The sequence below is a fragment of the Anomaloglossus baeobatrachus genome, chromosome 5 (genome assembly GCF_048569485.1).
Source record: "Anomaloglossus baeobatrachus isolate aAnoBae1 chromosome 5, aAnoBae1.hap1, whole genome shotgun sequence".
In the NCBI taxonomy this organism is placed as follows: domain Eukaryota; kingdom Metazoa; phylum Chordata; class Amphibia; order Anura; family Aromobatidae; genus Anomaloglossus; species Anomaloglossus baeobatrachus.
The window spans coordinates 167,997,479-168,011,233 of record NC_134357.1 but is presented as its reverse complement, the minus strand read 5'-3'; the positions used below and the strand labels follow the sequence as shown (position 1 = coordinate 168,011,233).

Below are 13,755 nucleotides of genomic sequence, written 5' to 3'. Positions count from 1 at the left end.
TTTCACTATCGCTGAGAGAGTATGAAACTCCATCCCGAGATATGTCAGCGATTGGGTCGGTGTCAATTTTGACTTTGGGAAATTGATGATCCACCCGAATCTCTGGAGAGTCTCCAGAGCAATGTTCAGGCTGTGTTGGCATGCCACCCGAGAGGGGGCCTTGACAAGAAGATCGTCTAGGTAAGGGATCACCGAGTGTCCCTGAGAGTGTAGGACTGCTACCACTGTTGCCATGACCTTGGTGAAGACCCGTGGGGCTGTCGCCAGGCCGAAAGGCAGTGCCACGAACTGAAGGTGTTCGTCCCCGATGGCGAAACGCAGGAAGCGCTGATGCTCTGGTGCAATCGGCACGTGGAGATAAGCATCCCTGATGTCGATTGATGCTAGGAAGTCTCCTTGGGACATCGAGGCGATGACGGAGCGGAGAGATTCCATCCGGAACCGCCTGGTTTTCACATGTCTGTTGAGCAGTATGAGGTCCAGAACGGGACGGAAGGATCCGTCCTTTTTTGGCACCACAAACAAGTTGGAGTAAAAACCGTGACCCCATTCCTGAAGGGGAACCGGAATCACCACTCCTTCTGCCTTCAGAGTGCTCACCGCTTGAAGAAGAGCTTCGGCTCGCTCGGGGGGCGGAGATGTTCTGAAGAAACGAGTCGGAGGACGAGAGCTGAACTCTATCCTGTAACCGTGAGACAGAATGTCTCTCACCCATCGGTCTTGGACATGTGGCAACCAGGCGTCGCAAAAGCGGGAGAGCCTGCCACCGACCGAGGATGCGGTTTGGGGAGGCCGAAAGTCATGAGGAGGCCGCTTTGGGAGCGGTTCCTCCGGCGGTCTTTTTAGGACGTGACTTAGACCGCCATGAATCAGAGTTCCTCTGGCCCTTCTGTGGCCTGTTGGACGAGGAGAATTGAGACCTGGCTGAGGGCCGAAAGGACCGAAACCTCGATTGTACCTTCCGTTGTTGAGGTCTGTTTGGTTTGGACTGGGGCAAGGACGAGTCCTTTCCCTTGGATTGTTTAATGATTTCATCCAATTGCTCGCCAAACAGGCGGTCGCCAGAAAATGGCAAACCGGTTAAGAACTTTTTGGAAGCAGAGTCTGCCTTCCATTCACGTAGCCACATGGCCCTGCGGACTGCCACTGAATTGGCGGATGCTACCGCCGTACGGCTCGCAGAGTCCAGGACAGCATTCATGGCGTAGGACGCAAAGGCCGACGCCTGAGAGGTTAAAGACACAACCTGCGGAGTAGAGGCACGTGTGACTGCATTAATCTCAGACTGACAAGCTGAGATAGCTTGGAGTGCCCATACGGCTGCGAATGCCGGAGCAAAAGACGCGCCTATAGCTTCATAGATGGATTTCATCAGGAGCTCTATCTGCCTGTCAGTGGCATCCTTGAGCGATGAGCCATCTGCCACTGCAACTATGGATCTAGCCGCCAGTCTAGAGACTGGAGGATCCACCTTGGGACACTGAGCCCAACCCTTAACTACGTCAGGGGGGAAGGGGTAACGTGTGTCATTAAGGCGCTTAGTAAAGCGCTTATCCGGAAAGGCTCGGTGTTTCTGGACGGTATCTCTGAAATGGAGTGATCAAGAAACGCACTCCGTGTACGTTTGGGAAACCTAAATTGGAATTTCTCCTGCTGAGAAGCTGACTCCTCAATCTGAGGAGTTGGAGGAGAAAGTTCTAACACCTGATTGATGGACGCTATAAGGTCGTTTACTATGGCGTCCCCTTCAGGTGTATCAAGGTTGAGAGCGGCATCAGGATCAGAGCCCTGATCTGCCACCTCCGCTTCATCCTCCAGAGAGTCCTCATGCTGAGACCCTGAGCAGTGTGATGAAGTCGAGGGAAGCTCCCAGCGAGCCCGCTTAGCCGGTCTGGGACTGCGGTCCGTGTCGGAGTCCTCACCGTGGGACCTATGAGTCGCCCCAGGAGCACTTTGCTGCGCCGACCGAGGGGGGTCTGAGGGCAATGATTCAACAGTGCCCGGGGCCTGTATTACCGGTCTGGACTGCAAAGCTTCTAGTATCTTAGCAGACAATCTATCCATAGACTGGGCCATGGATTGAGAAATTGACTCAGAAAGTTTGTCAGCCATCACTACAAACTCTGTCCCTGTCACCTGGACAGTGGCAGCAGGTGGTTCCACCTGGGCCGAGGGTCCCACCAGTGGCTGAGGCTCCGGCTGAGTGAGCGTCACAGGGGCGGAGCATTGCACACAATGAGGGTAGGTGGAACCTGCAGGTAGCATAGCCGCACATGAGGTACAGGTTGCAAAATAAGCCTGTGCCTTGGCACCCTTGCTTTTTGCAGACGACATGCTGTTGTCTCCTCTTAGAGCAAGCAGTGAGGGTATATAGCCAAAAAGCAATAGTGCGGCCGTACAGAGTAAATGTATACAATATAAGCATATAAATATACACTTCGGCACCCAGGGGGGCCAGCACCTAGTAACAGGTGCGGCTTACCGACCGCCCTCAGCGGTTGTGTGACCACCAGATTCCCTGCCTGGGCCTCCCAGAGCTGTGGAGCTCGGTGTTGTCTCCCCTCTGAAGTTCTCCAGCGTCAGAAGTGCTGATAGGAATGGCTGCCAGCGTCCTGAGAGGAGGAGGGAGCCGTGGGCGTGCCTCAGAAAGTGCGGGAATCTGGTGCCCCGCAGTGCTTAGTGAGGGGGGAGGAGGATACCTCTGTATGCTCCAGCCCTCACCGCTGACATGTAGTCTAGCGTCCCGCCCTCACCCCTGACTGGCAGGCCCAGGGGCGGGAGTTTGCGGTACTAGGCCGCAAAAGCCGGGGACTAAATTTATTAGCGCGGCCGCCAAACAAGCGCGGTCGGCGCGGTAGTCCCGGCGACGCAAAACACCCGGCAGGTGCTGCAGCGTCCGTTACACAGGCGCTCTATGCGCCGTCCCCAAGGGGACACAGAGTACCTCAGAGGAGCAGGGCCCTGTCCCTGACGATACCCGGTCTCCTGTGCGTCAGATTCCCCCAGGGGCTGCGGAGGGAGCACGGTCCCAGTGCTTGGTGACCTGTTAGGATCCCACTTCACCCAGAGCCCCTAAGGGATGGGGAAGGAAAACAGCATGTGGCTCCAGCCTTTGTACCCGCAATGGGTACCTCAACCTTAACAGCACCGCTGACCAGAGTGGGGTGAGAAGGGAGCATGCCGGGGGCCCTGTTATGGGCCCTCTTTTCTTCCATCCGATAAAGTCAGCAGCTGCTGCTGACTAAATGTGGAGCTTGCGTGCATGTGTGCCTCCTTCAACACAAAGCATAAAAACTGAGGAGCCAGTGATGCACGGGGGGGGGGGGGGGGTGTATAGGCAGAGGGGAGGGGTTTACACTTTTAAGTGTAATACTTTGTGTGGCCTCCGGAGGCAGAAGCTATACACCCAATTGTCTGGGTCTCCCAATGGAGCGACAAAGAAACGTACCTTTGTAAAACTAATTGTTATCTGGATTCTTTTAGTATTCGCTCGAGACTCAAACCTGCAAATACTTCAGTAATGCAGTATAAAGTAAAAACAGTGACATCTAAATAGTTAAACAGCAGCCATTAGCGCTACCTCTGGCCACTTCCAGCTGCATACGTGTATTGTGTGGGCTCAGCATCTCCATACACTTGCACCTGACGGTTGGAAAAGGGGTTAAAAGCACAACTGCAATGGGGAAAAATGCAATGTACTAATTTATGTAATTACACAGAATTCTGACCTTTTTGGATTTCTAAAAGGCATAAAATGGAGATGAACTGGTTACAACAGACATCTCAGCTATTTGGGTAGCCGGCTAGATACCCTGCTGTTCCTTCAGAGATTGCAGATATTGCAAGCACCGGAAATGTATGCATGAAAATTGGCCTCAATGGATTTTAATGCAAGTCACATGTGATTATTTTGGACATGGTGAGACACAAAGGCAGGTCATGCAAATGTTTCGCGGTACAGCACTTGTGAGTCTTGCTAAGCCATGACATATGCCATCCTAGGCTGGATCTAACCTCCTGTAACAGATTTCCCAACATTTAGAGATCTCCTGCTTGTTCACAATGCAACAGTTATGTTACCCACCAAGACAAGCAGCATTATTCAAGACCCGAACATTACTAAGAGCAATATCTACTTATCGCCTCTGAATGCGACACAAGTGGGCAGACTCCAGACTCACCATCAGGTCATGCGGCTTCCTTATCTTACTCAGCGAGGTCTTTATGAGCGTCCAGCGACTCACATTCGTCTTTCCTCCGTTCTGGAAAGAAGTTACATCTCTTGTAAGTGTTTGATCTTCGACCTGTGCAGATTTGATGGTGTGTTGGTCATTTCTTACCTTATCATCTACCGGGTAATAGTTATATGAGGAGCAGGGCATTTTTACATGTATGTTGTCCCACATGTCAGTGAAATTAGATGGATGGGGCAAGGGCACCACGTTCTCCTGTAATAGGTCATACTGGAAAAAGAAGAGAACTGACATTTATAATATATCGCGTGATGCCCATTGGGCTCTGGCTATACGGCCACATCAGTCGACATTCTTATAGCGATTTTACTGAAAAATGTTGAGCGGTTTTAGTTAAAGGGAACCTGTCACCAGATTTCTCCCCTATAAGCTGTGGCCACCACCAGTGAGCTCTTATATACAGCATTACAGAATGTTGTATACAAGTGCCCAGGCCGCGCTGTATAACGTAAAAAACAATATTATAAATACTCACCTAGGGGAGCGGTCAGGTCCAATGGGTGTCTCTGCTCACAAGTCCAATGCCTCCACTTTGCTGCGATCTGTCCTGCTTCTTCACAGCCGAATGTGGATGACATGACTAAGTCATCCACACAAGCCAATATTGCGGTTCTGCACAGGCGAACTTTGATCTGCCCTGCTGAGGAAAGATCAAAGTACTGTATGCACAGGCACGAGGAAAGGTTAAAGACCGTCCGCCCATGTGCACTACAATACTTTGATCTGCCCTGAGCAGGACAGATCTAAGTGCGCCTGCGCAGGACCTCAATGCCGGCTAGTGTGCGTGATGTAGGACGTGTCATGCACACGGGCCTCAGAGGGGGAGGACAGTGATCGCGGCAGAGAGGGGCGCTGGACGGGAGAGCAGGGACACCCATCGGGCTGGACCGCCTCCTAGGTGGGTATTATAAAAGTGTATTTTTTACGTTCTACACAGCGGCTTGGGCTCTTATATACAGAATTCCATTCCAGAATCTCAGTGGTGACAGGTTCCCTTTAAAGCTATGATCTCACCGCAGACCATTCCTTTCCCTTCCGGGCTCATATCAACAAATAGCTGATTTTCCCCGAGGTAAACCTGACCCAATTTTGCCTTGCACGTGACATTGATTAATAGGTCAAAAATTTAGATGAATTACCTTTAGTGTAAAACATGGAAGGCTGGAAGAAACACTGCATATCAGCCGTTCTCCACCCTGACTCATAGAAAGCCATGACTGTACATATAACCAATTAAAGCATAGGGAGAGGTGTTGTCCCGAAAGGTCTACCTATTTAATTCTCTCATTAATTTCAGTATCATCTGTGAGACTTAATTTGGTTTCTGCAATGTAATCTGAAGACAGCATGCTGCAGGAATTAAGACAGAACATTCAGCTTGTCTTATTTCACAGCCTGTTTTTGTTTAACTGCAACATTAGTAGAAGCCTCTTATCCTTATCATTAGTGGGTCTCAGCAGCACTTGAGCTCTAGTCTGACTCCGCCCCCTTCTGTGATTAGCAGCTTCTGTCTATGAAAATGCACACTGAAAGCTTGGTGTGGGCAGGGGCAGCTGTATGCCACACCCACACACACACACACACTAAAATCTTTTACTGTGTCAGAACGGCTACAGCCACTAATCTATGTAATACAATGTTGAACTCAGGCTCTCTGCCTACATTATGCTGCTCTTAGATTAGGTAGCAAAAGCTTGCTGATAATTTCCCATTAAAGGGTATGTCCAAAATATACTGATGGCACTCAGCCTCCATTAGCTTGCTTGCAGGCGATCAGATGCCACTTTCACGCCAACGCTGGAGTGCCAAGATCAATCTCCACTCGGAACGAGGGGCAAAATTCTCATTTATGTGGCTCCCAGCAGGCAGACATTTCGGACCTATCAAAACCATGTGGTGATTGCATTATCTATCCTTTACCTTCACAGTAACCGTGTGGTGTGGAGAATGCCTCAATGGCGGTTGGTGCATATGACACACCGGCATGCGGTTCATCTTTTCCAGTGGCGTCCCCAGCCATGTTGTCGTGCTGCATATAGAACAGAACAGTTGAGGAAAAGCTTCATAGTAATAATAGACAGAACATAGGAGTCAATACTAAGAGAAAGAATTATAAACACATTCACACTCACACACGTCAACTAAAGCATAAGTAATAACACAAGTGGAGATACAGAAATTAAGCAAATAAGTCATAAAACTGAATATTTCAGCAGTATTTTACTACCAAAATATATGTACACGTAGCTCTTTCAAAGAGAAGAACAGCAAAACCTTTGACATGGCCAGTCTGTTGCTTAGTTACTAAGAAATCAGTTTTTGAACCGACATGCAAATGAGGCTAACAAGCCAGATGTTAACCTGAAGCCTCTGTCACTCCGGCTCTAATCCCCGCCCAGTCTCCTTCTGCGTAACTGTCTGTCTCTGATGTCTGACATCAGGCAAAAAAAAAAAAAAGAGCAATCAGTCCAGCAGGAGGAGGCACTGGGCATAGAGCTGGAGTGACGGAGGCTTCGGATCTACCATAGACATTGGCATACAAATTCACAAACACTGATATCTCCGTAATGGAGGAACGGACTGGCCATGAGATCTTGCTACCAATTTCTTTTAAGCTCAAAGTCAGGGTTCATTTAGAATTTCTCTAGATAGATGCACCTGAAATATATCTTTTGGACAGTGGTCACGATGTACGCAGCTTCTGGATTTGAGACATGAGCCTCATCCTGGCATCCTAATTTTTATTTTGGTACAAGAAAACCAGGTCAATTTGTATCAGTGTCTTGGATGAGATTATCATTAATTTTTAACCTGCATATTCTTTTTTACTGGAATTTTCCATTGACAGTTAATAAAAAAAAAACAAAAAAAAAACACCCACAAAAATAAAAATAAAAAATTATATGGACTAGCCACAGCCGTAATGGGTAGCTGTTCTATTGGTGAAAAACAAAGTCCGAATGAGGCCTTAGCAATCAAAGATATCAACTTAGAAAATAAAGGGGGCAGGTCTGAAATAGATGGGTTTTGTACTGTCTGGTGGCGTTTCGTTAAGGCAAGAACATTCACGTGTACAGATCTTATCGGAATCCCAATCAAACGTTTTTTTTTTTCTTTTTTCTCAGAACCATCCACATCTGGAGGATACTGAAGCCCTGTCAGTGCAGATACAGTGTGGATACAGCACAGCACTCCGAACAGCACAGGAAAATGGCAGTGCTAGATGTGTCGAGTAAAAATTTGTATTCTTTGGCTATGTGCGCACTGAGCATTTTTTGCGTGTTTTTCGGATGCGTTTTTGGGCTCAAATCTGCATGACTTTGCTTCTTCATTTGTGCACTGTCCGCACACAACTTTTTTTGTTGCTGCGTTTGAGCAATAAAAAAAAAAAAAAAAAAAAGAAAAAAAAAAAGAAGAAGAAGAAAGAAGAAGATGACGATATGTCAATTCTTTCCTGCGTTTTCCCCCATGCAATGCATTGGAAAAAAACGCAGCAAACCGCAGTGATCAAAAACGCACAGAAGCGCATGCTTTTTTTACCGATGCGTTTGTGCATTTTTTGCGGCCAAAAACGCAGCGTCAAAAAAACGCTGTGTGCGCACATAGAATTAGGGGTACTTTGCACGCTGCAACATCGCAAGCCGATGCTGCGATGCCGAGCGCGATAGTCCCCGCCCCTGTCGCAGCAGCGATATCCTTGTGATAGCTGCCGTAGCGAACATTATCGCTACGGCAGCTTCACATGGACTCACCTGTCCTGGGACGTCGCTCTGGCCAGCGACCTGCCTTCTTATTAAGGGGGCGGGTCGTACGGCGTCACTGCGACGTCACACGGCAGGCGGCCAATAGGAGCGGAGATGAGCTGGATGTAAACATCCCGCCCACCTTCTCCCTTCCGCATATCCTACGGGAGCCGTAGTGACGCCGGTAGGAATGTTCCTCGCTCCTGCGGCTTCACACACAGCGATGTGTGCTGCTGCTGGAGCGAGGAACAACATCGGACCATCGCAATTATGGATTACGCCGACGCTGCACCAATGATACGATTACGACGCTTTTGCGCTCGTTAATTGTATCATGTAGGCTTTACACAGTAAGTCGCCTGCGATGCCGGATGTGCGTCACTTTCAATTTGACCCCACCGACATCGCACCTGCGATGTAGTGTGCAAAGTACCCCTTACACTTAAAACAAATTTTCAAATTAGAGCCCACCTATGCAACTAAAGGCCGCTTTACACGCAACAACATCGCTAACGAGACGACCGTTAACGATCAAAATTACTTACCTTATCGTTGACACGTCGTTCTGTTCCCAATTATCGTTGCTGTTGCAGGACGCAGGTTGTTAGTCGTTCCTGCGGCAGCACACATCGCTATGTGTGACACCGCAGGAGTGAGGAACATCACCATACCTGCGGCCGCCGGCAATGAGGAAGGAAGGAGGTGGGCGGGATGTTACGGCCGCTCAACTCCGCCCCTCCGCTTCTATTGGGCGGCCGCTTAGTGACGTCGCTGTGACGCCTCATGAACCGCCCCCTTAGAAAGGAGGCGGTTCGCTGATTAGGCTACTTTCACACATCCGGATTTTTGCTCTGCGGCACAATACGGCGTTCTGCAGAAAAACCGCAACCGGCTTTTGTAACGCCGATTGCAGGTTTTTTTGCATTGACTTACATTAGTGCCGCATTGTGCCGCAGGGGCTTGCGTTCGGTCCGGTTTTGGCCGCATGCGGCAGATGTAGCCGATGCGGCGGCCGGATCGAACGTTCCCTGCAACGTTTTTTGCTCCGGCAAAAAACACCGCATCGCGCCGCATCCGGCCGCTGCGGCGCATTTTTCAATGCATCCCTATGGAGGCCGGATGCGGCGCGATGCGGAAAAAACCGCATCCGGTCGCCGCATGCGGTATTTTCCACTGCGCATGCTCAGTAGCATGCCGCAACCGGAAAAAACCGGACCGGACGCATGTAAAAACTTATGCAAAGGATGCGGTGTTTTCACCGCATCCGTTGCATAGTTTTCACAGCCGGATTGAGCCGCAGGGCTCAAACCGGATGTGTGAAAGTAGCCTTACAGCGACATCGCTAGGCAGGTAAGTATGTGTGACTGTTCCTAGCGATTTTGTGCGCCACGGGCAGCAATTTGCCTGCTACGCAAAACAGACGGGGGCGGGTGCTTTCACCAGAGACATCACTAGCGCTGTCGCTGTGTGTAAAGTGGCCTTAAGGCTCTATTCACACATCAGTATGTCTATGCCACAACACAGAAGTGGTGTCAATCTTCCAATTCTAGTTTTTCTCTGTAAGCTCCACTCCTGGTTTGGCATACATACACTGATGGATATTACTGAGCAAACACTGAGGTGTGAATAAGCCCTAAGTAACCTGCAGATCCAGCTCAATAACTGCTCATATACCAAAGATCATATCCTCACCTAATATGTGCAGAATAAGAAACCCAAAGTACAAGTCTCCCTCTAAACCAGGAGGCCTTTTCTAGTTTGGTCGACAAAATCCCTCAAGTTCCCCAAATAAAGGAAAACTCAGCCGAGCTCTCCAGTGACCTCCAGGTGACTCAGGTCAGATATTGTCTCCTCGAGAACAAACCTTGATTGTCTGTAGGAGCTCCAACAATGGCGGATCCTACTCACCCCCTACATCTGTTGGGTGGGGGAGCGGTGGTCCCCATACACAGAACGTTGATGTATCGGCTGACTTTAGTCTAATGTAAATGTGGACCTTATTGGCCTTCATTGCCATCTTTAGATTAGAAACTCATTGTTGAAGGCAATGATAAAATGGTGACAAGACCGCTCCATACCCAGCACGCTGTAATGCACTACGTTGCTGCAGAACGGTCACAAGGCATATGATGATCTACGTCCACCATCAAAAGTTCCGACATTGTCTAAAAACATCAGTATTAGACCAAGAGTCGATTGAAAAAGGTGACCTGGTGCAATGAATCAGGTTTGAGTTATATGAGGTGGATGGCTGGGTGCAGGTTCTTCCCAGAGGCAGGGATGGCATCAGGATGCAGTAAAGGATGAAGGCAAGCTAGCAGGAGCAGTGTGCTTTGTCACTCTGCTTGGGTTGGATGTTGCCATGATTCATTACAGGGAATCTGTCAGCAGGTTTTAGCTATTTAATCTGAGAGCAGAATAAAGCATGAGACCCTGATTCCAGGGATGTGTCACTTATCAGGCTGTATGTTATAGTTTCAATACAATTAGCGTGTTATCAGCAGGGTATTAGCCTGACTGGCCTGCATGCAACACCTAGTCCTGATCAGTGTAACCCTTTCAGTGTTTGGGTACAATTCCACTTGCGTATGACTCATGCGAGTCTCGCATCGGTATCACCCGGCACGGCCAGAGGAGCGGGTCCGGCTGCATGTATTTCTATGCAGCTGAGACACTCCTGTCAGGAAAGTGTGCGGCTGTGCTGGGCGATTCGTGCGAGTCTCGCAGTGTCATACGCAAGTGGAATCATACCCTTTTTGCTATCGTTTTTCTACCCCAAAATGCATGAAGAAAAAAAAAAAAAACAAAAAAAAAAAAAATTTCATGTTTTTCGTCCCAAGAGATGCACAAATTTCAGCAACCAAATACTCAGCGTGTGCACATAGTCTTGGAGAGTGCATGCTATAGGCCCCATGCATCTCTGCTGGAGTAAGGTGGGGGTACCCAATGTATTTTCCAGAGTGGAGGGGGACAGATTACTGTACACAGCAGGTCTCTACAGACAGCCAATGTACAGCACATAATGCACGTGCTGATCACCTCTCTGATGTGGTCTGGGACCGTAACATCAATAGCTTAATCTTGGAATATGTCATCAATGTCTGATCACTGGGTGACCCCCGGCACTCCCACCAATCAGCTGTTCCCAATGTCAGTGGATGAAACTGACCAGTATTGAAGCTGCACAGCTCCATCATCTGTATCATGGCTGCAGCTGGGTACTGAATATGTGCCCCCTATCCGAATCCAAAGGGGGCAGATGTTGCTGCTCTGCAGCCTCAATACTGAACAGTTTCATCCACCGCCGACACCAGTAACAGCCCGGTCGGTGGGAGTGCAGGGTGTCACATCCAGTGATCAGACATTGATGACGTATCCTGAGGATAGGCCATCAATGTGAGGGTACCGGACAATCTCTAATGCTTGTTATATCATCATCATGTTGTTCTTGTATGGATAGCGGTCCTATTCCAGCCTTTGTATAGGTGAGCGGTAGGTAACATGCAGCCATGTCCGCAGACTCTCAGCGAGGCTGTATAGTGCTGCATTAGGAGTGATATCTATTACTGGCTCTAAGCAGGTCTTCTCTGATGGTCTATCACGCATATAATGATTGGATCCTATTGAAGTATAGGGCCACATGTTTATGACAAGGAAATTAGAACACCCCGCTGTCAGTTTATGTAAGCTGCATTTGGCTGTCATTAAGCATTTTTTTTCCTCAGAAATTGCAGCATAAACTCACTATCTTGATTTTCAGAAATTGTGGCAAAAACTGTATGGTTAGAAAAATGGTACACTGTGGTTACAATGTGTGAGCAAAGGCTAAAAAGGATGTGAAGCGCCGCGCACTGCTGGAGGGATCTGCACCGATATCTACAAGGACACGTGCACGATGGCCAGATCTTATGTACAGGTCCTATTGTAATGAACGATCCCTGCTGACTGCACGTCCTGACGGGTGTGTGCGGGATCACATCATTAGCAGCACTCACCTCCTGGTGTCACAAAGAATTATGCCCCCACACGTTATGCTACATTTCTTTTAGGGTTGGCGGGATCCTGAGTGGCAGGGCTGCATTGTATTCCCAGTCCAGCCCTAATTCACTGTGGAAAAAGTGTAAAGCTGGATTCAAAAAGCATTTTTGGCTATGGTCAGTGGCTCCATTGGGGCTTACCTCTGAAGCCCAGGAAAATGGGATTCAGATGTTTGGGATGATGGGACCAGTGATCATACTGATGCAGGTGGGGTCAACATGTGCCCATCAGACTTGGCTTTGTTTATATCCACCAATTACAGTCTGGCTCCAAGATGTAGTCAAAAGTTGTTACATATGGAAGGTTATTGTTTGGATCTAAAGGGGTTGTCCACTACTTTTACATTGATGACCTATCCTAAGGTAGGCCATGAACGTCTGATACAAAAGTTGTAGCCCTAGATATAAATAATATGGGACATTAAAATTAAATGACCAGGTCCTTAAGGGGTTAACAGTAATGTGTTATCAGAAAATGATTGCTTGTTAATGGTGTATCCCTGTTATCGTCTGTATATAGAGGCGTTACCTTACACTGTAATCTTGCCTGCGATACTAAGATTGCTGCAAAGTCTTCTGTACAGAACAGAAGTGTGATTTTAGTATAAAGGGAATCAGTCACCAGGTTTTTGCCATTTAAATATGAAAGCAACATTATGTAGGGACAGAAACCCTGGTTCCAGTGATGTGCTACTTACTGGACTGTGTTGTTGTTTCAATAAAATCAGTCTTTTATCAGCAGATCATCAGTACAGGACTATTTGTCTCATGTCATGCAGTCCTCTTGCTCTGTATAGCCCAAACCCTAAAAACTGATTGAACACTGTGCATAGGCAGAAACCTGCCAAAACGAGAAATATTAAAACAACCACAAATCAGTGGTGTGGGCGGGGTTATACGCCGCTTGGTCTCAGTATACAGAGAACTGGTAGATCTACAGCAGAGAAAAAGATTTTAGAAAAACTGCGGAGCAAGCAGCCCAGAAAGGGACAACGCTCGAATCAGGCAATCTGCCTAGCTATATTATGCTGCTCTCAAATTACATAGGGAAAAAAAAAGTCTGGCTGGTGAACAGACTCCCTATAAGGCCTAATAGCCAGTGTGATCATTGCAATTTCATTTGCTATGGTAATATACAGTGACTTTTCTATCAATCTGGCCTGGTCTGTTTGATGCTTGCAATGTACAGGACTTCTAGGATCTCACTGAAATCCATCTTACCAGATACCCCCTTCCTTCTGACATGAACCAGCAGGGGAGACTCCATTCCAACACAAGATAATCGGTTTGCACAACTTGTCTACCTTAAAAGGATTAGGCTAGTTTCACACTTGCGTTGGACGGGATCCGTAGCATTGCGTTGTGTGACGCATGCAACGGATGCGTTTCATATAGTGGCACAACGCATGCATCTTTTTCCCTGGAGTCAGGGAAAAAAGCAAGAAAAAACGCATGTGTAATGCCCACGTTGCTTTATATTTTATGCGTTTGGGCGTTTTTAGGGAGAAAAGAAAGCTATGGCTATGTAGATTCCTTCATAGAAGAAAGCCACATAGCCAGTGTCTGCAGCTGTTATCTTATCTCCCATTGTTTACCGCGACACCTCTGCAGGGACCCCCGCTGACGTCACAAGGTAAAGAGTTCATCACAGCGGGGGATCTCCAGGAAATACCCCAGTAATCCTCCTGCATGAATTGTATTCACCTCCTGACATCCCCGAAC

The 13,755-nt window shown here is 48.1% G+C and overlaps 1 protein-coding gene across 3 annotated transcripts in view; it reads right to left on the bottom strand.

Annotated features, from left to right (window-relative positions):
- PARG (poly(ADP-ribose) glycohydrolase) overlaps positions 1-13,755 on the bottom strand; it is a 303,202-nt gene that overhangs the window by 242,195 nt on the left and 47,252 nt on the right. For all 3 annotated transcript variants that reach the window (XM_075349011.1, XM_075349012.1, XM_075349013.1), the window contains 3 exons: positions 6,174-6,282; positions 4,341-4,463; positions 4,182-4,262 (listed from right to left, as the gene is read on the bottom strand). In XM_075349011.1, coding sequence (XP_075205126.1) covers positions 4,182-4,262; positions 4,341-4,463; positions 6,174-6,282 — 313 coding nt within the window. The remainder of the gene's footprint in view (positions 1-4,181; positions 4,263-4,340; positions 4,464-6,173; positions 6,283-13,755) is intronic.